General features: G+C 51.5%; 12 protein-coding genes across 12 annotated transcripts; 6 read left to right on the top strand and 6 right to left on the bottom strand.

Moving 5' to 3' along the window:
• Positions 1 to 117: 117 nt before the first annotated feature.
• Positions 118 to 1,045, top strand: N7477_009917 (uncharacterized protein; the record flags this gene model as incomplete). The annotated part of the gene is made up of 4 exons (XM_056971578.1): positions 118 to 171; positions 241 to 282; positions 389 to 874; positions 908 to 1,045. 4 exons carry the CDS (start codon positions 118 to 120, stop codon positions 1,043 to 1,045), a joined length of 720 nt encoding a protein of 239 aa, XP_056818557.1.
• Positions 1,046 to 1,426: 381 nt separating this feature from the next.
• N7477_009916 (CoA-acylating methylmalonate-semialdehyde dehydrogenase) lies at positions 1,427 to 3,193 on the bottom strand (the record flags this gene model as incomplete). The annotated part of the gene is made up of 1 exon (XM_056971577.1): positions 1,427 to 3,193. One exon carries the CDS (start codon positions 3,191 to 3,193, stop codon positions 1,427 to 1,429), a length of 1,767 nt encoding a protein of 588 aa, XP_056818556.1.
• Positions 3,194 to 3,823: 630 nt separating this feature from the next.
• On the bottom strand, positions 3,824 to 5,618 carry clxA (calnexin; the record flags this gene model as incomplete). The annotated part of the gene is made up of 3 exons (XM_056971576.1): positions 3,824 to 4,967; positions 5,045 to 5,439; positions 5,496 to 5,618. The coding sequence occupies 3 exons, from the start codon at positions 5,616 to 5,618 to the stop codon at positions 3,824 to 3,826; spliced, it is 1,662 nt and encodes a 553-aa protein (XP_056818555.1).
• Positions 5,619 to 6,186: 568 nt separating this feature from the next.
• On the top strand, positions 6,187 to 7,061 carry mde1 (methylthioribulose 1-phosphate dehydratase MDE1; the record flags this gene model as incomplete). Its single annotated transcript, XM_056971575.1, has 3 exons — positions 6,187 to 6,336; positions 6,398 to 6,873; positions 6,950 to 7,061. 3 exons carry the CDS (start codon positions 6,187 to 6,189, stop codon positions 7,059 to 7,061), a joined length of 738 nt encoding a protein of 245 aa, XP_056818554.1.
• A 443-nt stretch (positions 7,062 to 7,504) lies between these two features.
• N7477_009913 (sorting nexin 1) lies at positions 7,505 to 9,515 on the top strand (the record flags this gene model as incomplete). The annotated part of the gene is made up of 7 exons (XM_056971574.1): positions 7,505 to 7,538; positions 7,591 to 7,647; positions 7,713 to 8,203; positions 8,268 to 8,372; positions 8,399 to 8,650; positions 8,702 to 9,304; positions 9,363 to 9,515. The coding sequence occupies 7 exons, from the start codon at positions 7,505 to 7,507 to the stop codon at positions 9,513 to 9,515; spliced, it is 1,695 nt and encodes a 564-aa protein (XP_056818553.1).
• A 1,520-nt stretch (positions 9,516 to 11,035) lies between these two features.
• Positions 11,036 to 11,606, top strand: N7477_009912 (uncharacterized protein; the record flags this gene model as incomplete). Its single annotated transcript, XM_056971573.1, has 2 exons — positions 11,036 to 11,138; positions 11,203 to 11,606. The coding sequence occupies 2 exons, from the start codon at positions 11,036 to 11,038 to the stop codon at positions 11,604 to 11,606; spliced, it is 507 nt and encodes a 168-aa protein (XP_056818552.1).
• Positions 11,607 to 12,871: 1,265 nt separating this feature from the next.
• Positions 12,872 to 14,126, bottom strand: N7477_009911 (aromatic alcohol reductase; the record flags this gene model as incomplete). The annotated part of the gene is made up of 4 exons (XM_056971572.1): positions 12,872 to 13,156; positions 13,234 to 13,560; positions 13,645 to 13,929; positions 13,968 to 14,126. 4 exons carry the CDS (start codon positions 14,124 to 14,126, stop codon positions 12,872 to 12,874), a joined length of 1,056 nt encoding a protein of 351 aa, XP_056818551.1.
• Positions 14,127 to 14,555: 429 nt separating this feature from the next.
• Positions 14,556 to 15,061, top strand: N7477_009910 (SRPBCC domain-containing protein; the record flags this gene model as incomplete). Its single annotated transcript, XM_056971571.1, has 2 exons — positions 14,556 to 14,609; positions 14,678 to 15,061. 2 exons carry the CDS (start codon positions 14,556 to 14,558, stop codon positions 15,059 to 15,061), a joined length of 438 nt encoding a protein of 145 aa, XP_056818550.1.
• A 2,019-nt stretch (positions 15,062 to 17,080) lies between these two features.
• N7477_009909 (mitochondrial 54S ribosomal protein bL31m) lies at positions 17,081 to 17,638 on the bottom strand (the record flags this gene model as incomplete). The annotated part of the gene is made up of 1 exon (XM_056971570.1): positions 17,081 to 17,638. The coding sequence occupies one exon, from the start codon at positions 17,636 to 17,638 to the stop codon at positions 17,081 to 17,083; it is 558 nt and encodes a 185-aa protein (XP_056818549.1).
• Positions 17,639 to 18,067: 429 nt separating this feature from the next.
• On the top strand, positions 18,068 to 18,934 carry N7477_009908 (flavin reductase family protein; the record flags this gene model as incomplete). The annotated part of the gene is made up of 1 exon (XM_056971569.1): positions 18,068 to 18,934. The coding sequence occupies one exon, from the start codon at positions 18,068 to 18,070 to the stop codon at positions 18,932 to 18,934; it is 867 nt and encodes a 288-aa protein (XP_056818548.1).
• A 203-nt stretch (positions 18,935 to 19,137) lies between these two features.
• On the bottom strand, positions 19,138 to 24,145 carry N7477_009907 (uncharacterized protein; the record flags this gene model as incomplete). The annotated part of the gene is made up of 4 exons (XM_056971568.1): positions 19,138 to 19,336; positions 19,391 to 20,645; positions 21,257 to 22,234; positions 22,450 to 24,145. 4 exons carry the CDS (start codon positions 24,143 to 24,145, stop codon positions 19,138 to 19,140), a joined length of 4,128 nt encoding a protein of 1,375 aa, XP_056818547.1.
• A 1,937-nt stretch (positions 24,146 to 26,082) lies between these two features.
• On the bottom strand, positions 26,083 to 27,661 carry N7477_009906 (MmgE/PrpD family protein; the record flags this gene model as incomplete). Its single annotated transcript, XM_056971567.1, has 4 exons — positions 26,083 to 26,215; positions 26,270 to 27,048; positions 27,101 to 27,238; positions 27,320 to 27,661. The coding sequence occupies 4 exons, from the start codon at positions 27,659 to 27,661 to the stop codon at positions 26,083 to 26,085; spliced, it is 1,392 nt and encodes a 463-aa protein (XP_056818546.1).
• Between the last annotated feature and the right edge of the window lie 163 nt (positions 27,662 to 27,824).

The raw sequence follows: 27,824 nt of genomic DNA, 5'->3' as shown, positions 1-27,824 counted from the left end.
CCGCCTACACTCTTCAAAACTTCGACACGAAATCTCCAATTCATCCGGTTGCATCTCCATTGACATATCACTTCCCCAAAACTACCCCCCACCACCCCGCATTCCAAGCTCTCCAAGATGGCAGCTCCCTCCACAACCACAATTAAGAACCTCACCGGGCAGTGGCAGATGGTAAGTACCTAGTGAGGATACGAGCTGGAAGACACTTGAGAAAATGACTCACAAACCCTTGTGTAACAGGACGCAACCCTGTCCGACCCCACCGATCCCATCCTCTCTCTAGTAAGTACAGGGACACATACATCTTACATGCGGGCAGCATTGCTCAACGCCTACCACACCAATGGCAAGACTGGAACAAAAATAAAACCCCACTAATATGGCGCAGCAAGGCATGAGCTGGTTCCTCCGCAAAGCTCTCCCCTACGCCACCGTCACCCTGCACGTGAAGGAGTACGCCGACGAGGCCAACCCGCAAGTCTACCATATCGATGTTGACCAAGTGATCACCGGCGGTATCAACGGAACCCAAGAGCGGCGCCAGCTTGACTGGCAGCAGCGTGACCACACTGATAACATCTTCGGCACGCTTCACGGCCGTTCGCGATTCATCCGTGGTGTGAAGGGTGCCGACGGCAAGGTTCGCCCAGCCGTCGAGATCCAGACTAAGGTCGGTGATGCGGCGGCTGATGAGAAGGTGGCGAAGTTCCTTCGCGGCGAGATCCTTGCAGATGGCTCGGCTTCAGAGGGATTCCTCGTTGAGGACGAGGGTGCTGAGTTCGGCGAGGGCGAGGGACTCTATGTGCAGAGCTGGGTTGTGAATGAGGAGAGCGGCTGGACCGCTGAGCAGGTCTGGTCCATCGTTTCTTGTGGGGTGTGGATTGGATGCTAACTTGTTCTGGATTAGATTTGGGGCTTTGAGTTGGTTAATGGCACCCTTCGCCACCACTCTCGTCGCGTTGCTGTCACCAAGGGCAATGGGCACGTCGAATTGGCACGACTTGTTTACGTCTGGCAGAAGCCTACGCCCTCGGAGGGTCATTGAGTACTTTCCGGCTTCACCGGCTTCCCGGCTTCGCATTAGACTGGAATTCAATGGACTTCGGTAGACCCATAATTCGGCTGCTGCTTTTCAACCTTTGCAGTTTGATAGAGTGAGTGCATTTCTTTGCTCGATGTTGTCTTACTGCAGTACTCAGAATTAAACTGGATTCGGCCATTCTGCAACTAAGAATTGGAAAATACTCTTCGCCAATTCAAAAATACGAATCAAGTATTTATTAACACAAAAAAGAGGAGAGGTGCTCTCAAATATATTCATTGTATGCAAAGTGGCCCGTAGGCAGTAATTTGGAGCCAAGAATACAAGGCACATGATCATGACACGGAGGAAGAAATAGTAATGCCAAAAATTCGGCATCGGACTTTAAGAGTGAGTAGGCATGACAACGGCAGCCTTGGAGCTGGTCGCATCCTCACTCTTCCAGTGGCTGGTGACGGTCTTCTGCTGGGTAAAGAACTGCAAGCCCGGCTTGCCGTAGAAAGTGTTGGCGCCACCACCGGCGATACTCTTCTTGTTACCGGTGAAGGAAAACATAGGTAGAGGGACGGGAATGGGCACGTTAATGCCAAGCTGACCAGCCTCAATCTCCTTCTGGAACTTGGAGGCAGTAGAGCCGGAGCGAGTGAATACAGCAGCACCGTTTCCATACTCGTTGGCGTTGATGAGGTCAATAGCATCGTCGAGGGTCTCAACGTTCAAACAGACGAGGACGGGACCGAAGATCTCCTCCTTGTAGCACTTCATCTCGGGGGTGACATTAGTGATGATGGTAGGGCCCACGAAGTTGCCGTTGGGGTACTTTTCGGGGTGCTGGCCACGGCCATCCAGAAGAATTGTAGCACCTTCCGCCTCAGCACTGGCAATGAGATCCTCGATACGCTTCTTGCTTTTAGGGCTGATGACAGGACCAAGGTCTGCACCCTCCTCGAAGCCACCGTTCAAGTTGAGAGCCTTAGCGCGCTCAGCAATTTCAGGCAGCCACTCCTTAGTCTCGCCTACCATAACAACGGTGCTCAGCGCCATGCAGCGCTGTCCAGCAGCACCAAAGGCAGCGCCAGTGATAGCGTTCAAAGCATGGTTCTTGTTGCAGTCAGGCAAGACCGCAGCGTGGTTCTTGGCACCCAGGTTGGCCTGCACACGCTTACCATTGGCAGAGCCGCGAGTGTAGATATACTCGCCGGCCTTGTTGCTGCCAACGAAGCTAATAGCCTTGATAGCGGGCTCGTCCAGGATAAAGTCGACAGTGCGGTGTTGGCCGTGAACAATGTTGATAACGCCGGGAGGGAAACCGGCCTCCTTGGCCAACTCAGCCAGGATCATAGCGGCACCGGGGTCACGCTCGGAAGGCTTCATGACCAAGCAGTTACCCGTGACAGTAGCAACAGGAATACACCACAGAGGAATCATGGCTGGGAAGTTGAAAGGGCAGATAGCCGCGACAACGCCCAGCGGCTCACGGTAGCTACGAGTCTCCATGTCCTTGGCAACCTCCAGGACTTCTCCGGTCATCTGGGTGGTGATACCACAAGCGGTCTCGGCGACCTGCAGACCCCGAAGAACATCGCCACGGGCGTCGGCGAAAGTCTTACCCTGCTCGAGAGTGATAGAAGCAGCCAGCCGGTCCCAATTTGAGCGGATCAAGTTGGTGAACTTGAACATGATTTGTTGTCTCGCCATAATGCTAGTGGCGCGCCAAGCGGGGAAGGCCTTCTCGGCCGACTCGACGGCGGCCTTTAGCTCCTCATCAGTGCTTTGGGGAACACGAGTAACCAGGTTGTTGGTAGCAGGGTCATGAAGGTCGATCCATTCGGTGGCCTTGGATGTCACGAACTCATTGTCAATGAAGTTGGCAGTGTCGATAGGGTTGGAGATCTTCTCGTGGGTTGTCGGGTATTCCGTCGCGGTTGTAGCCGCCGAGGTCGTCGGAGGAGCAAGCTGGCTGGCAGTGGCATGCAATCGGCGAGAGGCAGAGGTGGCTCCAGGTGTAGCGGTAGCTCTCTGAGCAGTCAATCTAGCATTTGGAGTTGCAGTTGTTAGAGACCGAGCACCGGCGGCTCGAGCCGTAACGGCAGGAGTGCGGGGGAAGGAGTGAAGGGCGGGGAGACGGGCCAAAGACCGACGGGCGGCCATGATCAAGTATGTACGAGGAGAGAAAAAGATCAACGATAGAATCTCTGAGAGGAAGGAGGGATAAGGGTGATCATGAGGGAAGTGGCAATTGGGAAGTATAAGAAGTATCACAACCCCAGGCCCGAGGTCAACCGACCGCCTTGCATCGGGTTACCCCATATAATCCGACAACAGTGACCTTTGGGTCGCCGATAAGCTCCCTCGGCACTGAGAACCAATCATGTGGGCCCTAGATATGGTTTCATCGCCGAAGCTGCCCGCAATCACACTCAATTGCCCTGAGCTTTCATTCGAGTGGGGAGGAAGTAGGCCGTTCCGTGGAGAACCCCATTTGATTTAAATTGGACTTTTCAAGTAATTACCCGGTTCGGAATTGGAACATACTCCATCAGGCAATTTCCAAAATGGAAACAATACTTTCCCCCGCAACGTTGAAAGTGGAGATGGCACTAGGAAATTCAATGGATACCTCTGATATAAGTATACCGAGCTCTCATTCCGAGGTGGATCACTACCTAGAATACTCCTACACAAGCCAAAATACAAACAGGAAAGCTAATCATTGGGAAAAAACGGTGTGATCTCATTTGGATTCATGGGGTAAGTTTCGTTCTCACTCTCTCGCGCCTTTTACTCCGCGGAGGAACGGGTGTTGCGCTTGGTAGCACCACTCTTGCCAGTGTCAGCAGAAGAGCTGGTAGCCTGGCCAGTCTTCTCTTTGGGAGAGGTCTCGGCTTGCTTGCCCTTGGGGGCGGGAGCAGAGCTGCTGGAACCAATAGCACCGACAATGATCAGGATGGAGGTGAGGAGAAGAGCCACCAGACCACCGGCAACCTCGGGAACAGTCTTGACAGCGTTGATGGGGTCCTCCTTGGCCAGACCGACAAAGAAGTCAATCTTCTGGCGGACGAAGGTGACGGGATCTTCTTTGAAGGTAACGGTAGTGCCCTCAGCGGGCTTCTCAACCTTGGGCTTCTCAGCCTCCTCCTGAGCCTCCTCGATGGGGAACTTAATGTCAAAGGTCTCCTGGCGGAGCTTCTCAGCATCCTCAGCGGAGTGACCAATGTAGATGTTGTCGAACAGAATATCGTTCTGCATGGTCCAGATCTCGAAACCGATAGCGCCCATAGCCTCGAAGTTGGAAGGGGTCTTGTCCTCGAAGTAGGCGGGGTTCGCGATCTTGCGGGGAGCCCAAGGCCCCTTGTAGGCAGGGTTGTCGATCATGGGGGCGGTCCACTTGCCCTTGTACTCGGGGTTCTTGATCATGGGACGAGTCCACTCGCCGCAGCCAGAGACGTCGGCACACTTAGGATTGGGGACAGTAGGGGCGAGCCAATCGCCATCCTCCTCATCATCCCAGTCCTCAGGCTTCTCGGCCTCAGGGTCAGGAATGCTGGTAGGCTCATCCTCCAGCCAGTCCTCGGGCTTCTCCGCCTCCTCGTCAACGATCTCGAAAGGAGCCTCCTCATCCCAATCCTCGGGCTTGGTGGCCTCGGGATCAGCGATCTTGACCTCGTCGACCCAGTCGGCGGGCTTCTTGTCCTTAGGGTCGTCAATCTCCTTCTCGGGGTTGACAGGAGGGTTGAAGTCCTCCAGAAGGCTACCCTTCTTAGAGGACTCGCCGTTGATCAGGATCTCGAAAGTCTGATCGGGGTTGACAATCAAAGTGTAGACGGAAGTGACCTTGTTGGTGCGGGCCACGGGGGGGAGTCTTGAGGTGCTTCTCCTCATATTCGCCGGTCTTGGGGTTCTTGTGACGGAAGATGAAGTGAACCTAGATGTTTTGTCAGTCACTGGGGACCACAAATGCGAGCTTGATCGGATGTTATTACCTTGTTGGTAGCACCGCACTTGTCGGGACCGAACATAATTACGTAAGGAGAGGCATTGGAGAACTCCTCCTGGTGGAGCTTCTTGTTGTCCTGAAGAAGCTTCAAGTAGGCTCCACCGCAAACCAGGGAGTTCTGCGGCTTCACCTCGTACTGGACCACCAGAGTTTTGCCCTTGTTGTCAATCTTCTTGGGGAATTTGGCCGAAATGGCGTGGTGAGCGGCCGGGTTCTTAACGACCAGCCCCTTGTCGCCCTCGATTCCCTTGAAAACGGTGGGCTCCTCAACGGCCCACTCGCCAACGTATGCCCAGTCCTCGTCGGACTTGGGGTCATCCTTCTTCGCGTTGGAGCGCTTCCAGCGGGTCTCCCAGTCATCGGTAAACTGCTCCAGGAACGGAGCCTTGAGAGCAGTAGGCTAAAGCATCATACAATGAGACAGGTTCATGACAATTGCAGGGTGGAGTCACATACCGTGAAAGTCGGTCTCACAATGGAGGTAGCATCAGAGTTAAGCTCAGGCTCCTCGGCATAGGCAAGGCCCATAAGGGAGGCCGAAGAGACCAGAGCCGTGAAGGCGGCAGCGTCGAAGCGCATGATGAATCGTACGAGGAAGCGCACAACCGGGAAAGGGAAAAAGAACACCGAGAGGGAAAAGAGGAGAAGCGGAGCCCCGGGTGGTTATATAGAAGAGCAGGGCGACAGTCCAGGTGGCCTCTTCCATGCCAGCTCCCCGATTGGGCTTAGCCCCTGCGAGGTACCCGCGACCTTTCGATCCCTTTCTATCTACATTTCTCTACTTGAAGCGCCTAGATTGGTTCTCCTGGAGATCTGTGCGATAAGTGTTGTAGAATCACACACACGTGCTTCAATTGCCTAATCAATAGCTTCTTCGGAGTCGAGCCGTTTCATCGTAATCCCCAAGTGCCGTGTGTAATGAGCGGAGCTGCAGAATCCCACCCCGCCCGGCAAGATTCATTGGATTGCGCCATGCGCCGTTACACCGTGTTTCTTCATCCCCGATCCATTTCAGCTGACTGCTTCGAGATCTCGTATTGGGCCAGGTTCCAATCGATTGTTCTACATCTGTGAGATTATTGCCTCGCTGGCTGGCTCAACCCCAATCTTTCGAGTCGACGTGCAGACAAGCACTTGACCTTCAGCCATGTGCGGTGATGAACATAAGGCCGTCGAGGCCACGACCAACAATGACTATCTCGTGCAGTCGGATGATCCCGAGCACCCGGCCAACCTCATTCCGGAGATGTGTCGTAAATTCTACAACTGGGGCTGGGTTACCGGCACTGGTGGAGGGGTAAGTTTCTGCGTAACAGAGAGCGCAGCAGAGAGCGCATCAGCCCGCTGACAAGCACCAGACATCGATTCGCCACGGCGATCACATCTTCCTTGCGCCCTCCGGTGTCCAAAAGGAACTCATCAAGTCCGACAACATCTTCGTCATTCAATGGCCCACTAAGAAATACCCCGCCGAAGACCGCAACTATATCCGCAAACCCCTCGCACTGAAACCATCCGCCTGCACCCCATTGTTCCTCACGGCCTTCGAGCAGGGTGCTGGCTGTTGTATCCACACTCACTCGCAGTGGGCAGTTCTGATCACCCTGCTCGTTGAACGGGAAATGGGCTCGGAAGCATGCTTCGAGATAAGCCACATCGAGCAGATCAAGGGTATCCCTCGCGGCAAGGGCAAGGGCTACTTGGACTACCACGACACTCTGCGCATCCCGATCATTGAAAACACCCCGTACGAGGAGGACCTGACAGAAGGTCTGGAGGCGGCGATGAACAAGTACCCCGACACCTATGCGGTGCTCGTGCGGAGACATGGAATGTAAGCATTGATCTTTGACCTTCCGATCTGGAATTTCCTTTTCTCGAAGGCTTTGATTCGCTGACACTGATAACAGCTATGTCTGGGGCGACAACCCTGCCAAGGCCAAGACCCAGTGCGAGAGTCTGGATTACATCTTCCAGTTGGCCGTGGAAATGCACAAGTTGGGTCTTCCTTGGATTAAGTAGATATTCCAGTGATGCGGATGGCCAAATAACTTCCCTCTGTGATGTGCACGAAAGACCAAAAGGCGTTATACCGTGTAGATTGGTCAAGAGCGAAATTCGAGGGAACCCTAGAGATGATGTGACGTATTAATGGTACCAAACGACTCTACCGTTCGTGATAAAGCAGGTTTCAAATCATAATGGAGTAGGTTAAGTTTGTAGATCTGTAACGATGTGTCGATCGTCCCAGCATTGGGAGAACGAGAGAGAAGAAGCCACTTCAGACCTTGGGGGTTGGAGATCCCGTGAGTGACTAAGGACTGCGGATCACCTCCACCTCCACTACCAGCTTCCCACCATCAAGTGCTCCGACCCTTGAGCTTCGAGTTGATCATTATTGCAATTTCTCCAATCACACACCTCTGCATATAGCTAAGCTTCGCGTCTGCTTACGGCCGGTGACAATGGACCTTGACACGGGAGACTCCCCGTGGGGCGGTAGGCAGTCATGATACCAGCTCTTGGGATTGCGATCTAATATTCAGTACAGATGAGCCTTCGCAGTCCTCTAGCCCCGTCACATCGAAGCCGAATACCAATGAAAGTGGTGCGTCTTGCTACTCACCATTTCCGCTTCCCTCAACCCCTCACTAATGGCGGGTCTCCTTACAGCTTCCGCCCAGCCCGCATTGTCTGTCAGTACCGCCGAGGTTCGTACACCTGGAAGACGAGGGCCACGGGGTACGCGCAAGATCAGCGCACAGGCAACTCGATTGGAAGCCGTCGATGACACATTCGATCCCCTTGGTCCGCTTGGAGAAGTGACGACTGAGACGAGCGTGACACCCACGGATGAAGCCCCGGCACCTCCCCAGAAGGAATCGCTTGGTGGTCGCGGTCCCCAGCCGACCTCGACATTTTCCCCGACCTCTAGCGGAGCTGGCCTGGCGGATTCTGTCACTCTGGAAGAAGAAGATGGTGGGAGTTTCCGAGGACCTCCGCCCGTACAGCCACCTGCCGATGCCGAGGGACCAAAGCGACAGACACAACCTAGCATGAGTGTAGAGCAGGCTGCGAAGCCGACATTTGAAATCAGTGTCGGAGACCCGCACAAAGTCGGAGATCTGACTAGCAGTCACATTGTTTACCAAGTTCGAACAAGGGTAATCAATTCTACCATATCAAATGAAGCTGAAAGAGCAAAAGCTAATTAATTGTGATGATCAGACGACGTCCAAAGCATACCGCGTGCCCGAGTTCTCTGTCAGTCGTCGATACCGTGATTTCCTTTGGCTTTACAACTCATTGCACAGCAACAACCCCGGAGTGGTTGTGGCTCCCCCCCACCTGAAAAACAGGCTGTTGGTCGGTTTGATACAAATTTTGTGGAGTCGCGGAGAGCTGCTCTGGAGCGAATGCTGAATAAGATTGCTGGCCACCCAATTCTCCAGCACGACGGCGATCTCAAGATCTTCCTCGAGAGCGATGCTTTCAATGTGGATGTCAAGAACAAGGAGAATCGGGAGCCCGATTTGGGTCAAAGCAAGGGTATGCTGAGCTCATTCGGAATCTCTGTCGGCGGAGGAGGCAAGTTCGTGGAGCATGACGACGTAAGAACACCTCAAGAATTGAATGCTTCAGCCTTACTAACTTATATACAGTGGTTCCATGATCGCAAAATCTACCTCGATGCGCTGGAGAACCAGTTGAAGGCTCTCATGAAATCCATGGACACCGTGGTCATGCAGCGCAAGGGTCTGGCAGAGGCCGCGGGAGACTTCTCTGGCTCATTGCATGCACTCGCCTCCGTCGAGCTTTCTCCCGCCCTATCATCACCTTTGGACGGTTTGTCTGAGCTGCAATTGCGCATCCGGGAACTTTACGAGCGCCAGGCGCAGCAGGATGTTCTGACCTTGGGTATCACCATTGACGAGTACATTCGCCTGATTGGCAGCATCAAGCAGGCATTCAGCCAGCGGCAAAAGGCTTTCCACACTTGGCATGCCGCCGAGTCTGATCTACAGAAGCGCAAGAATACACAAGACAAGCTACTGCGGCAAGGCAAGACTCAGCAGGACCGGCTGAATCAGGCCAATGCCGATGTTGCCGATGCAGAGCGCAAGGTGCACCAGACACGTTTGTTGTTCGAGGACATGGGCCGATTGATGCGCAATGAACTGGGACGGTTCGAGAAGGAGAAAGTTGAAGATTTTAAGTCCGGCGTGGAAACATTCCTTGAGAGTGCCGTCGAGGCTCAGAAGGAGGTAAGCAAACCTTCCTACCCAGGCTCTTGATCTCATGGTTACTCACACATCTTTGCAGTTAATCGAACTTTGGGAGACTTTCCTATTGCGTCTCGATGCCGGGGAAGACGGTCTTCCGTACTACGTGCCGCCTCCTGTATCCAGTGAGACTGGCGATGCTGCGCCAGAGTCCGTGGTAGCCCCCGTGCCCGCAACCGACGACGGGGCTTAGTTCGCTCTATTCATGGTTCTCGGAACTTGATGTACCACCCCCGGGACGGATATACCCTTAGCCCCATTGTTTATTCTACATGAATACTGCACCCAATGATCACTTTCAGCCAGCCGTCACTTTTTTTTTCCTTTTGTCTTATCCGCCTAGGCTCTGTGCCCTAAGAGCACCCGTCCAAATACCACTATCGTGTACTGTAACCTATACAAAACCTGAACTTCCCGAGCGCGGTCGGACACACACCGTATACACAGTCAGTCGTAGTATGAAGTGGAAAAGCAATCGTCTCAGCGCAAGCGACAATGAAGTGACGTTGCCACGTGAAGGTCCCTGATACTCAGATTAAGTCGGATCCACCCGCTTCTCACCATGACATGGCGCCAACCCTTGTCAAGAACTGTCCCAGTCGATCCTTAATGCATTAAGACCAAAAAAAGGCCCAACATCCAAGAGACATATACATACATGTCACTGAATTTGGCTACGAATTTGCGCTCATGAAACCTGTGGCTGTTCCTAACGAAGATACATCCAGGCCAGCAGAACTGGGCTTTGACCGCAAGACCCCCAGCCCCGGCCATAACGAGATTCTGCGGCGCTAAGGCTAGTTTCGGAGTGGCTTTCCAATCTCACCACTCTCATGGTGTCACTGAGCCGCCGATGGAGATTGCGCCAGCAGAATACCCACCTTGATAGGGCCGTCACGAGAGCGAGTTATGCGCTTGACAACGGGCTACCGGGAGAACGAAACCACCATCTTTCGTGTTCCGCCATTGCCAGTATCGCATTGCCATTAGCGCTCACGGGGAGGGGGCCTGAAACAGCGCCGCTGAGTGGCTTGGGGGTTGAGTGTTGGCCCCCACTGGGTCCCTTTGCGCTATGATATTGGGCAGTGTAGTGGTAGGCCTTTGGCAGGCCTTTGGCCGGGTCTTGGGCCCTGAACTACTGTGAGCTTACTCGGTTTTATTTATCTTTGGTCAGCATCCCTATCTTTCCTCCAAAGACTTTTCCACCTGGTCGATTTTGGAGTGCGAGGTGGTCAGTTTTGAGCTGTACGGTCGTTTTCGGTTCGCTATGTCGTCCACTATGGCAACGACGACTTCGTCGAGCTTCGTTGCTGCTGACTACACTACGAGCCCGGACTTTCAGGGCTGGTATTTGCAGACTACTCGTCCGTTCTCGTTCTTCTTTGTTGTTCAAGGATTCAAAGGCCCTGACTGACCTATACAGCCCAGCCTATCATTTGCGCGTCGACGCAGACCTACTACACGAGTAGCACGTTCGCGGACTGCTACGATCCCTCTGCTTCGGCCCCCATTCCTACGGGATGCGATGGATCTACAATTCTTAGAGGAGGTGATTCTGCAGTGTGGTAGGTTTCATGTTTCGTTGCTCATTTGTACTTTCCCGCGATACTCACCTTGATAAATTTCAGTGCCACGTCCTACTCATGCTCCTCCTATAAGATCTTCCCAACCGAGGGCTCCGATGATAGCGAGGCTGTACTGCGATATGCGTGTATGATCAATTGGGCCGCCAATAGTCTCTATCGCACCCTCCCTGCTCGATACTCCTCGTCCACCGCCGCGCCCGCGCAGACCGAGACCGCATCTGCCTCTGCCAGTAGGTGTATCAAAACAGGTCTCATAAGCCCGTAAGCGTACTAACTATTGATTTCCCATTCCAGGCGCAACAAAGAGCCATCACACCACCACAAGCACCAGCACACAAAGCACCTCAACATCAACCTCCACCTCCACCTCTACTTCCACCACCACCACCGACTCAAGCAGCAGTCTTTCAGGCGGCGCAATTGCAGGAATCGTCATTGGTGGCGTCGCCGCCATCGTAATTCTACTGCTGCTGATCTTCCGGAAGAAAATCCTAGCCTCATTCGGAAAAGGGAAGGCCGCCTCAGACGATGGACCGGCCTGGTCACCGGTCTACATGCCTCCCGAGACCCAGTCCGTGTCGCAAGCCACATCGAACTGGCAGACATCTGAAATGTCCTCGGACCAGCAGCCTCAAATGTTTCACGAGATTGATTCGTCGCAGGCAAAGAGGTCTCAGACAGTGCATGAATTGGGATGAGGTGGATTGTGTGATGATTCTATGGTTTCCCTATACCCAGCGTCCTTTTCCTCTTCTGGATGTTATACTTTTAGTTGTGACGTGCGATCTTTTTTTTCTAACACTGATATATGGATTTAATTTTCGATTCGTTTCGAATGTTGCCTGGGAGAAGCCTTCATAGAGATGACATTCGCACCCGCCACTGTTATCAGTGGATCTATCGATATTTCTTAGGTACCGGATTTCCTCTGCAACTTCTTGTCGTTCCCTTTCCATTTCAGTGCTGAAAACCTTGCCGCTCTCTGCTCACTGAGCAGGATTGGACCATCAGAGGATTCACCGTAAGGATCACCTGCCTTTTGTGAATGGTGCAAATATGCACCATAGGAATTGTATAATTAGATCGGGATGGCTCGATGGCTGTCTGACCACGTAGACTGGGCAACACCAACTATGAGGACACATACAACCCCCTCCCAGGCTCCGCAAGTTCCGAATGAGTTACTGCGCGCTGCCTTTAGTGTTGCAACATGAATCAATGAATGTGGTGGAAGTTGCAATGAACTGGGTAGATGTCTATTCTGTCTCGCTCTTGTGTAGTAAATCTTGTATATCGCCCGGTTTTCATGATACCTCAGGCCGCGACTGCATCTATTGTGTCATGCGTTTCACCACTACCGTAAGTATCAAGTATACATAAAGGTGTATTTCATAGCTATCTTGAGGTAGTGTATGACCTCGGCTAGACCCTTTTAATCTATTTACCATTATTTGTAGAGCTTGCGGCGATATTTTCTTTGATAAATACTAGACTAATTCGTGCTAGCGTAGGACTTTGGGGGTTATTCTAATGCTATAATAGGTAGAACGATTTAATTTAATTAGTCGGTATGCAAAGCCGATATATTACGAATTGGGCTTATAACTATTGAACATGAAAGTCAATTACCTTAATCGATGATATTGCAAACTCTAGTTTGTTATTTCATACCCGGAAAAACAAGTTCCTTAGGGATCGACATACAATCACTGCAAACATATAGGATAACACTTTTTCTGGCATGCGGGGGATGTTCACGCCGACATATCATCGTTGGTAATGTGATCGAGCTTTGTTGAGACAATATTACCGAAGGTGTTGTAATCCTGTTCGTAACTTTCCCTTGCTGACTGTTCCAAGTTGATTGGTCTTCAGTGTTCCTTCTTCCCGCATGAGCGTGTTCCGTGGGGTTTCCACGGCACTAAGTACATGTTGTACTTTGTGAACACCAGTGGTGAGCAACCTATTTAATGTCTGACAGGTCCCGGTTTTGATAGGGATGGCTTGCTTTCCCGTCAATCACTTCCTTGAGATAGTCTCCGAATTTCACAAACTCGAAGTCAGGGTACAACTCCTTTGAAGTCATGTACCCTAGCCTTTTAGCATTTTCAGGAGTGTTATCTCCACGCAAGCCCCACGATATCTGGTACTGCAACACTTGCATCATGACACGCATGGTCGGGGAGGCCTCCCCCTCAATGGCCTTTTCCACTGCTGCAAGTCTCCCATGTACTTCTGGTCCAGAGACCTGATAATTGGCTAGTTAGCAGGAAAGTAACGATGGGACCCTTCTGTGAAGAGGGGGTTCAAAAGGACTGAACATACATATTTTCTCTCAAGCTTCTCCCCACCGAGACTTTCCAAAAGGTCATAGATCTCGTTCTGCGAGAAGACCTCGTTGTAGGCGAGAATCATTTTATTCAAGGTACGAGGATCAACAATAATTCTCGCAACGTAACGGCCGATATCGCGCACATCCGTGAGAGCGCTAGGCATGTTGCCATCGCCAACAATCTCGTCCACTGGTATAATTGACGCGTAATCGATTCGACCAGAAGGAAGCTTCGGGAATGACACCTGATACCACCAGCCCACATCAATGATTGTGAACGGAAGGCCAATCTCGCGAATGTGGTTGTAAACCACTTCTTTCTAATAATTTAAAGAAATGAGTCAGCCTAATACACTCCTAAGAATATCTCTCGCTCAAGCTACTTAACTCTGCAAAGAACTCACTTGCTCACGCAACGTCATTACCCCCTTAGGAGGCGCAACAGTGATAAAGCCGCAGGGTATGAATCGTTCCACGCCCGCTGCTTTCGCCGCCGTAACCAACGGAAGTTGGTCAAGCTGTGCATCAGCACCGACAGCGGAGATGACCACATCGATACCCGTGAGAATCTTCACAAGCTCTTCATGGGGACCCTTTAGGTCGGCAGCAACCAAGTTCACGCCACGTTCTTTCAGAGACTGGTTTTCTGGTTTCTGGATGGACGAGGGCCGAGTGAGCGCATAAATATCCTAGATCTGGTTAGCACAAATCACTTGGAATACTCTACCCTTGAATCTGCCCGACTTCGAGGGGATTTCTCGAGGAGGAGGGTTTGGGTGCGCCAGGGGATACACACGAATTTGGTAGTCGACTCCAAAAGCCCATTCGCGATCGACGAGCCTGTCGCGCCCGCAGCGCCCACAATGAGAACTTTTTTGACAGACATGTATTTTCAATTTTGCTATGAAGCATCAATCGTTGAGGTACTTCAAGTTTATATACTTTTCCTGGGCAATAACCTCTCCATCCGAAACGGGCCAATTATTAGCCCGGTCTAGACGTCCGAATGGAAAACCGGGCGCGATCACTCATCCGGAAACGGAAGACAACTCGCCCGATCTAATACTGCGGATCGAGGGAGTCAAGGTCCGCGGTTTGTCATCCGGGAAACGGGAAACGGCTGGCCCGAGTCGCCATGCTCCGAGTTGCCATGCAGAGTGATAACTAATCCGATTGAAATTCACAGTGCAAGGGATTCTCGGAGTTCAAAAGCACGAAAGAGAGTGCCTGCAGCTAAGAGCAAATTGATCACTTTTGTGTGAATAGATGAAAGAGACCGGCAGACTCAATCCTACATCCATTTAACTTTACAACAATGATCCACACCGAGATCGAAATCAACGCCTCTCCCGTCACGACCAGACAAACGGTAAGTTCCGCTTTTCTTGCTTTCTGGGGAAGAATCGGTTGATTTCTCACTGATACATATACACACAGTTCCTGGATTTTGCCGCTCTCCCAAAGTACCATTCTAGTTTCTTCCAGTCCATCGCTCCAGTGAAGGCCGAGAAGAAATCACCAGAACCTGGTGACAAGCTTCTCGTGAATGTCAATGGGATGGCACTGACGCCCGTTGTTGAGGTTAATTCACCCACCGAGTTTACCTGGCGCGGCACTTTTGGCAGCACCTGGCTGTTCACCGGCGCGCATAGCTTCAATTTTCTGCCAGTTGGCGAGAAGACCAGACTTGTGCACTCCGAGGAGATTAGCGGACTCTTTGCTCCAGTGTTTATGATATTCGGGAAGGCAAAGGCCGAAGAGGGGTTCAGGAGATTCAATGAGGACCTCAAAAACTATGTGGAGGTCGGCAAAGGAAAATGAAAATGAGAAGTTTTAGAATCCTTGCGTCCAGTCCATGGCGCCTACATACTTCACTCACCGGAGTTCCAAGGGCTTGGGCAATAAGAATGCATTGGGCTCATTCGCTCAGCTCCTTGAATATTGAACCTATCTCAGATTAGAGGAATCATCGTTCTGTCGATGTCCGGTAGTTGCTGGGGCTTGGACAGTTTGGACAGCACGTCAATCTCGATGGGGTTCGAAACCGCTGTACAGACTTTGACTGCGACGTATATGTTGGATTACTCATCTCAGGAAAGCCAAGTTGTTGAATATGTGCCATGGCCGAGCTTCTGGACTACCCGGTAATGTTCCATTGATTCCACACCTTCGATAGGCTCGAATAAGACACGAGGTGCGTTCATGGTCGAAACCGTTGGTTCAATTATAGTGATCGATATGTGCATAGGGTGTTTGATAGCAAATATATGGCAGATTTGCCTTCTTTGGAGTGAGCGGACGAGGAGAGAAAGACGCAGGCGAATGCAAAGGTCTAGGGGGCAAGAACCATGCCTTGGGCCATCCTCTATCACAAACAAGATCTTGTGATACTCTATTGAAGTAAGCATACCGGAAGTGATGTTATAGTGAACCCTACTGAGTAATTCTAAGTCAAACATGTTTGCTGATTGTGAAGTGCCTGTGACAAATGTAAGCACGCGTGAAGCCGCTGTCGCGGGGTTGCATATCGCATTGGGGCTCCTAATTCAGTTAATTTAGTCAACTTCTCACACAGAATCAAAGAATCCAAAGAAGCAGTCTCTTATAGAGACTTCGGGCACGTTTCATGAGAGACCCGAGCAGCTTTCTTTCGATACGACGACGGCAGATTAAGATACTCTTCAGATGATCATGGCTGGTGCTGGTATCGCGGGACTTGTAGCAGCCATCGCCCTCGCGCGAGTCTCGACGATTCCGAATCTCAATATAATTATCCAGGCAAGCTCCGAAGCTTTTAGAAATCACTGTTCGCGTTGCGCTCAGCCCCAATGTATGTTCTTGATCACCACCAAGGCCATGAACCCCATGAGACGCATATCCATGGAGCGAATCACGCAGGGTATAAGTACTTTGGAGATACTCGGCGTGAACGAGGCTCTCATAGATGAAGTAGGCTACAGAAGACCAAGTGGCATTCCACAGATCTTTCATAATGTAATGTCTCCGTCTTTCCATCTGCAGAACTCTACTAATAATTACAGCCATTGGAAAACCGACCAAATCGTTTCGTTTGATGCACACACCAACGTTCCAGATCCTCGACACCACACAACTCGGTTTCACCGAGGTCATTTGCACACTGCTCTCCTTAATCACGTCCGTTCTCGGTCAATTCACTTGATTCAAAGGTCGCATGTGCAGAATGTACACAGACTATTTCGAGGGTGGAAGCAGCGCTTACGGTGATGTTCTGATAGGGGCAGATGGGATCCGATCGGTTGGTTGTGAGCCTATCCACACTCAAAAACCTGCAAACTGGGGGGAGGTACAGCGAGTGAGACAGTCCTTCGTGTCTGAATATAAGCTTCGCTTCACTGGGAAAGTACTCGTGAGATCGACTTTGGATGCATCCCTTGTAGAGGAAAAGTCTTTCAGTAGACAGAACGATTAGACGGGGAAAAGAGCCCATAAAGGAGTCATATCTCGATGAGATTCGGACACATTGTTAGCTGTAGAATGACAGGGCACGAAGACTCAATAATGCACATTCAAAATGATTTCAGAAGGTGCAACACTGCATATATGTTTTGCGATTGCAGCAAAAGAGACACGGAGTATTCACGGTTACAAAGTGCAAAGCCTAAAGGTGTACAATGGTGAAAAAAGATGATATATAGAATGAGTTGGCCATTCATGGAAATTTAAAAAACAGAAAAGACATATGTATAATGTACAAGACAAGTGATACAGAATCAAGGGGACCCAACTCCAAGCCCATTCAACAAGAATCGACTCTATTTCGTCTCTCAACGCTCGCCAATCGTCAGTCAATGGAGCTGCTTATTTCTTCTTCTTATCGAAAATCTTGCCAGTCGGCTGGGGCTCTTCCTGTCCAAAGGCGCTAATCAAATCCAAAAGGTTGTCCTCTTCCTCCTGCTCCGCCTGAGCCTGGGCCTTAGCAGCCTCCTCCTCGGCCTTTTTGGCCGCGGGGTCCTTAGAGCTCGAGCTGGTATCCGCAACAGGGGTATTCGCATCGAAGCTGCGGCCGAATCGTGCACGGAAAGCAGCCAATCGACCAGCCTCGTCATCCTCGACGTTCATCAGCTTGCTGCTGGAGGGGTTCCAGAGCAGAGAGTTGCGCGTGTCACGCGTGGAGCGGTAGATCGGGGCAGGAGAGGTGGTACGGTGGAGGAAGGCGCTGCCGTCGGAGAGGGTGATGAGCTGGGTGAAGGTATAGGGGCGCTTAGGGCGGCGAAGAAGAGTGGCATGGCGGCATTGCGAGCAGACAAATGTTGTAGCATTAGTTTGAGAGGCTGACACCCGGCCGGTGGGGAGGATCGTGGTTGTCGAGTTTGGTAATGTGGCCGCGGCGCGGCGGAGAGAGGTGTGCATGGACATTGTGAATAGGTTGACGCCGGACGATGCGGACGATTTCAAAATGTGCTCGAAGGAAACGAGGACCCGATCAGTTCATTAGGTACGCGCAACGGGGTCGCGGAGGTTGCGGAGGACAGATGAGAGTGGATTGATGCTATACAACCTTCGCAGAGAAATTATCGCCCCTTAGTCAGCAAACCCGACACCTTCCTGCGAACCAGATTCAAGAAATTCCAACACGCAGTCGCTATCGGGTCGTTTTGCCTGGGGATCCGAAATGAATTGACGACATTCGACTACAAATAATTTGCCGACTGATAGTCTAGCGATCTCACAGAGTGTAGGGCGATAGCTCCGCCTGAACAGCTGCGGGATGAAGCTGTCAATCCCGCGCATTGCGGTCCGAAGAGGCCTCGGAGGCGAGTTTTTCGATCTACAGGAGTATATCAGATGCAGTCGAGTAATCCTAATGTGCTTATAGAGTCACTAAATCCAAGCCTCTCTACCGCCACTTTCTCATCTTCGCCCCTCCGATACAACTCGCCGAGCTATCAACAATCGCAATGCGCTCGGCGACACAACAGCAATGCTGCCACTTCATCGAAAGAAAATGCCCCAAAATCAAGCCAAAGGACAGCAGCATCGACGCAAATACCCCCAACATCACCTCCCTCATCAATATCCGAACATGTCCGCCTCCTCATGCGTCGCGTGCCCTACCCTGTCGCCATCATCACAGCCACCGACCCCACCGGTCCAGCAGATACATCCTCATTTCGCGGCATGACCGTTTCCTCCTTTAGCGCAGTAACCCTTTCGCCAGATCCCGTGATTTCATTCAATGTGCGGCGACCATCAGAGACCTTGAATGCGTTACTAGCCTCAGGGCGCTTTCTGGTTCACTTACTCGCACCCGGACCCGACACCGCCACGCTCGCTAGAGACTTTTCTAAAGGAAACACCACTCTATCCTCGATTCTGAACGGACATGGAGACTTTGAATTCAGGGCACTGGACGTTGAGTCGAAGACGCAAGCTAGCGAGGCCGAGAGACCACTTCCCATCTTAAGACGGAAAATCAAGGACTCGAAAGAATTGCAGACCGTGGACTTCCCCTTCGTCTTCGAGTGCACTCTCCATCCGAACAAGATTGATGTGCATGATCACTCTATTGTGCTTGGCACGGTTGTACGCGCAATCGAGGTGAATGCCGAGGGTCTGGAACTCGATTGCTCCGGTGTAGATGAAAATTCATCGGCACACTTATGTTTGACCTATGCCAATACTCGCTTCTGGAAGATGGGAAGTGAGATATAATCGTTACACATACGACGGGCATGTAGCAGGTCACTTGTGCATCATAGAAGACATTACTGTTCGAGTGTGACTTGTGGTGCTGTACATAATACCTTGAAAGCAGCCTTCACTCTGCTACTTGTATATATATAATAGAATTTTCCCGTAAATCAACTCACAAGTGTTGCATCTACTGTGGTCTTTGGCCGTCTGCCAAATGCGGGTTAATAGGGTATAAAGTCCAGCAATCCTGCGGGTTTCATATCCTCAGGCCCCGACAGTATATCCTTCGCGATGTCCAGCATCTTCCACCGCTGTTGCAAGATTTCAATTGCTCTGATGATGTTCCGTATGTGCAACTTGGAATAAAGTTTCAAAAGGAGATCCTTGACCAACTTCCTATCAGGCCCAACAGCTTCGCATCTAGAAATAAACATGTCAATTACATCGAACTCAACCCACACGGGTCTAACTCACCCAGCTGTATAAATCGGCGTGGTCAGAAGGATCCAGGGAGACAGCGTCGTCACAGGGAGAATGACGCAGACTGCATCCAAGATAGCTCTCACACAGCTTTGAACTTCGACGCAAAACGTAGGCAGATTTTGCACCCGTCTATACAGATGTATTAAGCTCGCAGTTTGATAAGCTGTATTGCAGGCGCGGAATTGATCGATAGTGTTGGCATCGAATGAATGATGACTGGGAATTTTCAAGCCCGATTCGCGATCACGGCTAATCATATTCCGAATCGCGCGTTCAAGTCTTTTAACCTGGTCCTGATGCTCATTGTCATTCTCTGGGTCATTGTCGGTCCCATTGCGTTGGCGTGCGAAAAGGCCAATTTGCATTAGAGCCATGTTGAGATCTGAAGAATAGCCAGTATAGATATCAAAATAGTAATCATCACTACTATCTGGGAAGGATGACCCTATAGTGTGATCCGGCATGAACCCAAAGTCCGTGACGGCAGCAAGTGCTTGAATGGACCAGAACCATCGGGAGCATAACGAGGACCCCGATTGAGGGCCTTTGAGGTCTTGCTGTGAAGCCATTGCCGCAAGAAAAGCGCCAGCACCATTGACATGCACCCGCCACGATGAATCAGCGCGCCCGGAGAATATCTCACAGTGGCAAAGCGTTTTAATAGTATGGAGGAGAGGCTGGCTTGGGAAATCCGGTACCTCGAGGTCCCGACGGAGATAATTGATACTCGTCGAAATCAGCTTCAAGACAGTGGCTTCTGGTATGAATTGATCAGGTAATCCATTCACCAGAGTGGAGCGGTGAAGGGCCGACATGGCCATCACTGCATATCTCAGCGATTCTGAATGATGAATCATTGAGAAAATATCCTGGCATTCATTTTGTTGGAGGTAAGGGTGGCTGGAATTTTGGGACACCTCTGTGAGGAAATGGTGGAGTAACAGTCGAGTTTGAGAGGATAAAGCCGTAAGCGGCCGCTCGATATCCAGCATAGTACTTGCGAGGCTGGGAGGAAACGAGCTGCTGATAGAGCTGGCGCTTGTCAAATTTGATGTCAAGTTGATGCCGGGGGACTTTGTCTCTCTTGGAACGCGGCCGTTCCATTTTAGGACGAGTTTGTATTCACAGGCGATCCCCGCATGTTGACAGCGGCCACAAGCCGGTTTAGCCTCGTCGCATTTTTGGCGGCGCCTTTTGCAGCGTGCACAGCCATTGTGGGACCGCCTTGTTTTCGTGCTCATGTGTACTTGTATGCAATGTCTAGTGTTCAGTGGAGGGGATAGCAGGGAAAGGGTGAGCAACATTCCGGGTCGTTCTTATCGCGCTGAGTTGCCATTTAAAGTTAGCCCCGCGTCGACTCTTAGCACTAAGACAGTAGTAAGAAGACCCTTGGATCGACGATCGATCGTCGCTACAACTACGCGAAGCTGGCACCAAATCTGATGTATAAAACAAGCTTTTTATTCTCTCATAGGACGGAACAGGTGCATCTCACTTCAAGCTTCTCTGGCACCTAGTCTCATCGCGAGGACACCAATCATATAACAATAGCCAGGAAGTTCCATGACCATCAAACACAACTCGATGAGTGACCCGTAGGGGGGTAAGACGCAAGACAGAGGGCGATCCAACTGATCAGATGGAAAGAATAAGCGCATCTCAGACGAATGGGCAAACGTGCGGAATCCAAGGTCAACCGAGCAATGGTCTCAGCACCTTAATCGCGCGCCGACTTCGGGCTACCACTGCCACTCCTGCTGCCGCTACCCGATCCACTGCCAGCTCCACTTCCTCGACTCGCGGCCCGTTGGAAAGGACTAAGGGTCGGACGGACATTCTGGTACAAAAAGCCGTTACCATTCCCGTAGCTGTCCGATCCGGATCGATGCTTCTCGGAGAGTAATTCAGAGAGCTCGAGCTGCAGGGGAGGCAGGCGGTTGGAGTCAAAAAATTCCGAGCCGTATTGGCTGCTGCGAGCAGAGCGGTTGGAGAATGAACGATCGCGGTTGTAGTCGGTTCCGAAATAGGAATCGGCATTGCCCGCCGGAGAGGTCGTGAAATGAGGCATGAAGACGTCTTGCACGGGACTCGTCGGATTGGACTCGGAAGTATGCAGCGGGCTGGGCTTCGTCGGAGGAAAGCTGAGACCCAGTAGAGCACGGCCGTTTGGAGCAGCAGAGGTCGGTAAGCTGACTTCGGACAGCGGGTTGGTACCTGGCAGATTACCCTCAGGGGTAAGGGGGCCAGACTCGAGAAGCATCTGCTGTTGCTGTTGAATCGCCTGTTCAATAGCAGATGCCTGCTGCCAAAGTTCACTAGTGCGCAACTGGAAGTCCTGCACAGACTGGCTAATGCTCGCGAACTGCTCGTGGAAATTGCTCTCCAGTTTGGCGTGATCTTGCTCTCGTGCAAACTGCTCGGCGGCGCGACGCTCTCTCTCATTCAATCCTTGGGCATTAGCCGAGATGATACGCTCGTACTGTTCGTTGACCCGGGTACGACGGCCCTGAAGACGTTCACGCTTCTGCACAGCCGCATTCAACTCTTGCTCCAACGCGGCAATTTGCTGAGCTGCGGCAAGGCGAGCTTCAGTAAGGTCTTCTTTAGCCGCATTGAAGCGTTCCAATTCACGGTCGAAGTCGGCCTTGTGCGCAGACCATTGCTCCATCTCTTCCTCCGGTACATTCTCCATGTGGTCGAGTTGCACCTTCAATACCTCTGTCGCCTCCTCCGTCTGCTGAATGTTCCGCTCGAGCTGGAGCGAGCGCTGCTTTTGCCGGTTTTCATCCGTTCCGCTCTGGAGACGGTGGTGAAATTCTCCAACTCTCTCCGGATCTTTGAGATAAGAAGACGATGGTCATTCTTCGTCTTCTTCAAACGAGAGCGTTTCTCATTCAGCTTGGCTTCGGCATTGATAACGGAATTCTTCAACGTCGTTGTGGGGAAGAGGGGCGATAGGGCGGCTGAGGGGGAGTTGAAATTGCGGAAACAGCTAAAAGGCGAATGAGATTAATGACCATCACGAATCGAAAACCAAGGAACAAACTCACCTTGTTCTGTGTCGGTCGTGGCCGGAGTCTTGACACTCATAGCACAGAATTCCTCATCGGTATCACTGCGCACAAAGGAGCAAGTATAGGCACAATTGGGTGCGAGTCCGGAGATCTCGCCCCGCCAATGTACCACGCTTGGCTCCTTCAACGAGTCGGAGACTCTGCAGATCGTAGCGGTGGCCCAAAGCGCACCGTTGACACAAACATAGAACGGTTCCACCTCTCCATCTGATTGAGAAGGTTCAGAAGAGCTCGGCGCCGTAGAGTCGTCAGAGAGATCACCCGCGGCAAACTTGATCGTAGAACTATCCACATCCGTAATCCAAATTAGTCCATCGTCGAGAGAAGCGCCTTGCAAGTCCTCCTCGGTCAACGTAAATCCGCGTCCGGCTTTTGACAATGCTCGCGAGTGCTCGTATTCTCGCATCACAGTGACTTTTGTACTAGCGAGGGCGGCCCAAAAAGGTTGGCGACTCCGGACCTGATTGGCTTGTCTCCTGCGTTTCTTAGCTGAGGTGAGACGATCCTTGCTATCCTTGAGAAATTGCCCATCCGGGCCCATAAGAGAAGACGAGAGACTGGCAGCAGACTCGAGGGCAGAATCGGCCTGGCCCTGAGACCCAGCTGAAGCTTCTGTATCCCCACGCTTACCAGTCCTCGGTGGCGCGGGAGCCCGATTCTTGGCCATCGAACGTCTTGCCATCGCAGTGCCCGCTTGTGCTAAAATATGAACGGCGAGAAGACTTCTCAGCCAACTAGGAGATGCATTCGCTTCGGTTCGTCGGAATTCGGCGGGTAAAAAGTTCGAGTACTGAGCAAGGAGATCGGGACTGATGAGTTTGGCGGAAACGAGATGGCCCAGGACAAAGTCTTGGATGCCTTTGCTGCGAATGATGTGAAGAAGCAGAACAATTCCTACACACATGGCGTTGACCCCTCCATTCTTACCGGAGCCTCCGCCACCTAACGTGATAGCAACCTGGACATGAGCGAGGTCTATCGCGAAATTCTGGGCCCACGTCCACATGAAGAGGCCCCAGAATAGTAGACAGAATCCGTCCATGGCGATCATTGTCCCCAGAGAGGGGGTGCCGGCCGGACCCTGGAAGATATCGAAGTTCGACGACAGAGAGCCAGCGGCGGCACCACTCGGAGGCATGAAGGTCAAAGATGCGAACAAAAATTGAACCAGAGTCAGTACCATTGGCGGAAGTTGTAACAGAAAAATCAAAATGGCGATAGTGTCGTACATAGGACACGACTTCAGAATGGTGGAGGCGAGCTGGAGAGGGTTGATCGAATCGTTGGAGCCTGAGCGCTTCGTAGAACCATTGCGCGCCGCCGGGCCTGCCACGCCACCGTTTTGCGGCAGAGCGCCGTTTGCTTGACCACACGCCATGTCCGCACCCTTTGTATGTCCATTCACCGTTCCACGCGCATTGCCATCGGCCTTGGCCGCATCCACACCCTTGTTCGCGATGGTCGGAGACGTGATGACGGTATCACTGTTGGAACGACTTGCGGAGAGATCGAAGGGAGCGGCGGCGCCCGAGTCGGTAGCAGAGTCGTTGCCTGGGAAGCCGTTGAGGTGGCTGCTGGATTTCTGTTTGGTTACTTTCTTGCCGGGACCGACGAGGCCATTGTCGTGTCGATTGTTCTGGTTCTTCCTAGCCGCAGCAGATGAACGTGGCATGGACGAGGGGAGCCCGAAACCCAGGTCCGAGTCGGCTTGGCGGGACAGGGCCAAGGACTGGGACCAGGCAGGAAGAGGAAAGGGACGAGATGGAAAGAAAAGGTCCTCCGCGGACGTCCCTAACGAAAGATTCAGAGTGAGGGGAGGGAGGGGAGAGTAAAGGAAGGTGGTAATACGAGAAGGAGAGAAGGAAAAGTCACGGTGGAACTATGAGGTTGAGAAGAGAAAGAAACAGAAAAGTCGTAAGGTACGGTAAGGCGTCGATCATACACGCCTGGGCCGGCGGTACCTGCCGCTTTCTTCCTGTTGTATGCCTAGTACCCAACTTACCAGTTTCACTTTTTTGCCTTTTGTTTCCCTTTAAGTTATTCTATTGTCCTTCTTTTGAATTAGACATTAAGTTAGTGGTAGAGACTGCTCTTGTCTTCATCTATGGTCCCTACGATTGTAGCTTGAGGCTAGCAAGATCTGTGTTTTGGGTCCCAAGATGTTCCAAGTTCCACATCCGTCCATAGTCATGCACTAAGGCGGATAGCGATGCGGCAAACAGTCCATCACGTCCATATTGGGACCGAAAGAAAGCTCTTGCGTCTGCCCAAAATTGCGGCCCCTAGTTCAATTTTGCAACTCTGGGGTTTGGCTCACTGGGCATCATCCCGCGCTCTACCGGCTATGATAAGCTATGCAGGTGAGCTAGGCTTGAGGAAATGGGCGTGTGATCGAATCCTATCCTCAATTCATTGGCCCTTTACTATGAGACCGACTCACGACGATCACCGTTCACTGGGCCGCCCAGCTGCGGGGTTATTCTTGCGGCATACCTGGGGCATGCATGGGGACACGAGTCTTTTAGGCCCTTGGCCCACGATTGGGCGGATCCAGCCATCAAAGAGCCTACAGATTGGAACACGTAGGGCCCTAAGACGTTACCTCAACTGGGTATCAAGTTTCTCAAGATGGGTAGTCTCTTCACATGCTCGGCTATCTCGTGGCCGGTAGAGGCTCCGCTTAGTGGCACAACGGCCGATCCACGTCTTCATATAGAAAATTAAGCAATTATGAAAACTTTGTCGACATATAGGGTGGGTGTAGACCCCTGCTGCCTGGAAGTTACCGGGAGTTATCACCACAAGGCTAATCAAATCAGAAAACGAGGGAGACGAATCGCCCTCCCCTCTCGGCACGATTAGCAAACGCTTGGCATCGAGTTTTGCCTCGTAGATCCTGCGTTGATTCAGGTAATAGATCGGCACACCGGTCCCGGTCGTGTCTGCCCACCTTTGACCCTTCGAATCCCCCTCATATATACCTTCTCTGATTATTATGTACTTCAACTGATTAAAGTCGCAATATACTCACTTTCATATCTTCTTCGCATTGTCTTGCTCCGCTCCAGACCCATAGGTGCCGATCTATGGTCCCGGGAACCGGGACTTTGCCTTGATTCCGACAAACGGCCAGACTAAAGTTGCGCCGATCTCTGCCTCGTCCATTTTCCGGGCCCTTCCAGTCCCGACTTGATCGGGATGTTCTCCGAGGGCTATCGCCATTCAAGCATCTTATTGCGCCTAGGTTACGATGTACATTTTTGAAAAGTCTGGATTTCGAGATTGGAAGAAAGCGTAGACAGCTCAGACGCATACAGTAGTGGCGTGGCCACATTCCATAGCACCGAGCCAATGCCATTCGATTTAGACTGGTCGATCCTGAGATCCCTGCGGTGATATGCCCGAGTCAGTCGAGGGCTCCTCGCGTCTCTGTTCGATCCTTGTTGCCGTGATGATTATCACGAAGGTGCTGCCTAAGAAAAGGTGATGGGCAATGCACCAAGCCGTCCAGAAGGAAATGATTGAAACCTCTTCCAGGGGTTCAATCATCGCGTTCAGTATACGTATATACACTGGCAGATCGATAGGAAATGTAACCCAGAACATGTATCAGAAAATAAACCCATTGAGATGTTTCTCATTCTCAAGGTTCCACGCCCTTTCAATCAATTGATCAACTTTGCTGCCGTCCATGAAGCCACCATAGGTAACGAGAGCTCGTGTCTTTTTCTCAATTTCTCCCCTGGAACACGAGGTCAGCTTCATAAAATGCAACCCATGTCACACAAAATCATACCTTGTCAATGGAAGTTCGGGGTCTCCCTTTGCAAATTTCACCGTCTCAGTAAACTTGTGCCCAGCCTTGGTGGTTACAATAACAGTTCCTTGCCAACTTTCTGGGAAGTTGCTCTCAATCACCGGATCCAACTCCATCATCACACGATCTTGGAAATCTCGCAAAGACGAATCTGTCAGATCTTCCTCGGTAAAGTCAGTGATCATAGCCTGTCCTTTCTTGGCCGCCACCGCAAGAACAAAGCCCATCGAAAACTTGCTTTGGTGAACCGTCTCTCCCCGTCCACTGAGACCAAGGACATTGATAGCAGCCTGGTAAGTGCGCGCAATCACAGACTCAATATCCTCAAAGGCAACACCGTTCTTCCGCATGAGACTCAACAGCGCATCAACACTGGGATGAGTATGACGACAAGACGCGTGCCACTTGAAGCTGGATCGAGACACCTGGAAACTCTTGCCTAGATTTTGATCGATCGCCTCTGGGTACGTGCTTCCAGGAACCAACGCAATCCCCATCGCTCGGGGTCCTTCGAGGATATCGCGTGGGCCAAGGAGGCCGTCACGGGCAGAGTAGGCGGCGAACATTCCATCAAAACATGCCTTCGCTGTGTGTACTTGTTTTGAGTGTGTCGCATCCATTAAAAATTGCCACAGTCCCGCCGCTTGCGTTCCGGCTGTTCCAATCGCAGACAATGTGTGTTCGGTGTCGAGTTCCAAAAGGTGAGCGACTGCTGCCGCAACTCCGATCACACCTCCAGTTGCCGTCGTGTGAAAACGCTTTACCAGGGTCAGCATGGGTCAATATAAGCTGAGAATGTAAGAGGCGTACCTCGTAGTGACTCTTGCCCAGAAATTCTCCTACTCGGCAACCAACTTCGTAACCCACAACACAGGCCGTGATGAACTCTTGTCCACCAGCTTGAACTTCCTGGGCCACTGCGAGGGCAGCAGGAAATATGACAGTCGCCTGGATGTAAGTTAGCGTAAGTAAGCCCTGATTTCGAAAAAGCAATGGTTGATGGTCAAAGCTCAATGCGAGGAAACCTACAGGATGCATAATACTGCTATTGTGAAGATCATCCTGTTCCACCACATGAGACGACGCAGCATTGACTAGACTAGCAAAAGCTGGGCTAGTTGTGAACTTCAGATCTCCATCCACTAGTTCACTTTTCCCATTCGAAGGGCCCATTTGCACCGCAAATTTGGACATAGCAACGACAGCTGGATGGTGACGACCAGCGATAGTACAACCCAGCGTATCCAAAAAGAAATCCTTGGTTTTCTCCACAACATCCTGTGGGATATCAGCATACCGGAGATTCGCCGCCCATCTTGCTAGACGCTCAACTCTCGTGTCGCCAGCAGGCGAGTCAGAAACCAAAGTCATTATGGGATCTGGGACCTTCTGGTTAGATGGAGTTTATTTAGGCTTTGGAGATCAAGACGGTTGTGCACTCTTGTATTGATGTATTGATGTGTTGAATGTGAGGGGCATTATGGAGGTTAGTTTATTACCCCAATAAGAGCATCCCACCTTCCGAGGTAAAGCG

This window comes from Penicillium maclennaniae (genome assembly GCF_028827695.1).
Source record: "Penicillium maclennaniae strain IBT 15551 chromosome Unknown utg000008l:1.0-3552695.0:1.0-3555053.0, whole genome shotgun sequence".
NCBI classification, from domain to species: domain Eukaryota; kingdom Fungi; phylum Ascomycota; class Eurotiomycetes; order Eurotiales; family Aspergillaceae; genus Penicillium; species Penicillium maclennaniae.
The sequence above is the reverse complement of the archived record's forward strand: the minus strand, read 5'-3'. Positions and strand labels throughout refer to the sequence as shown.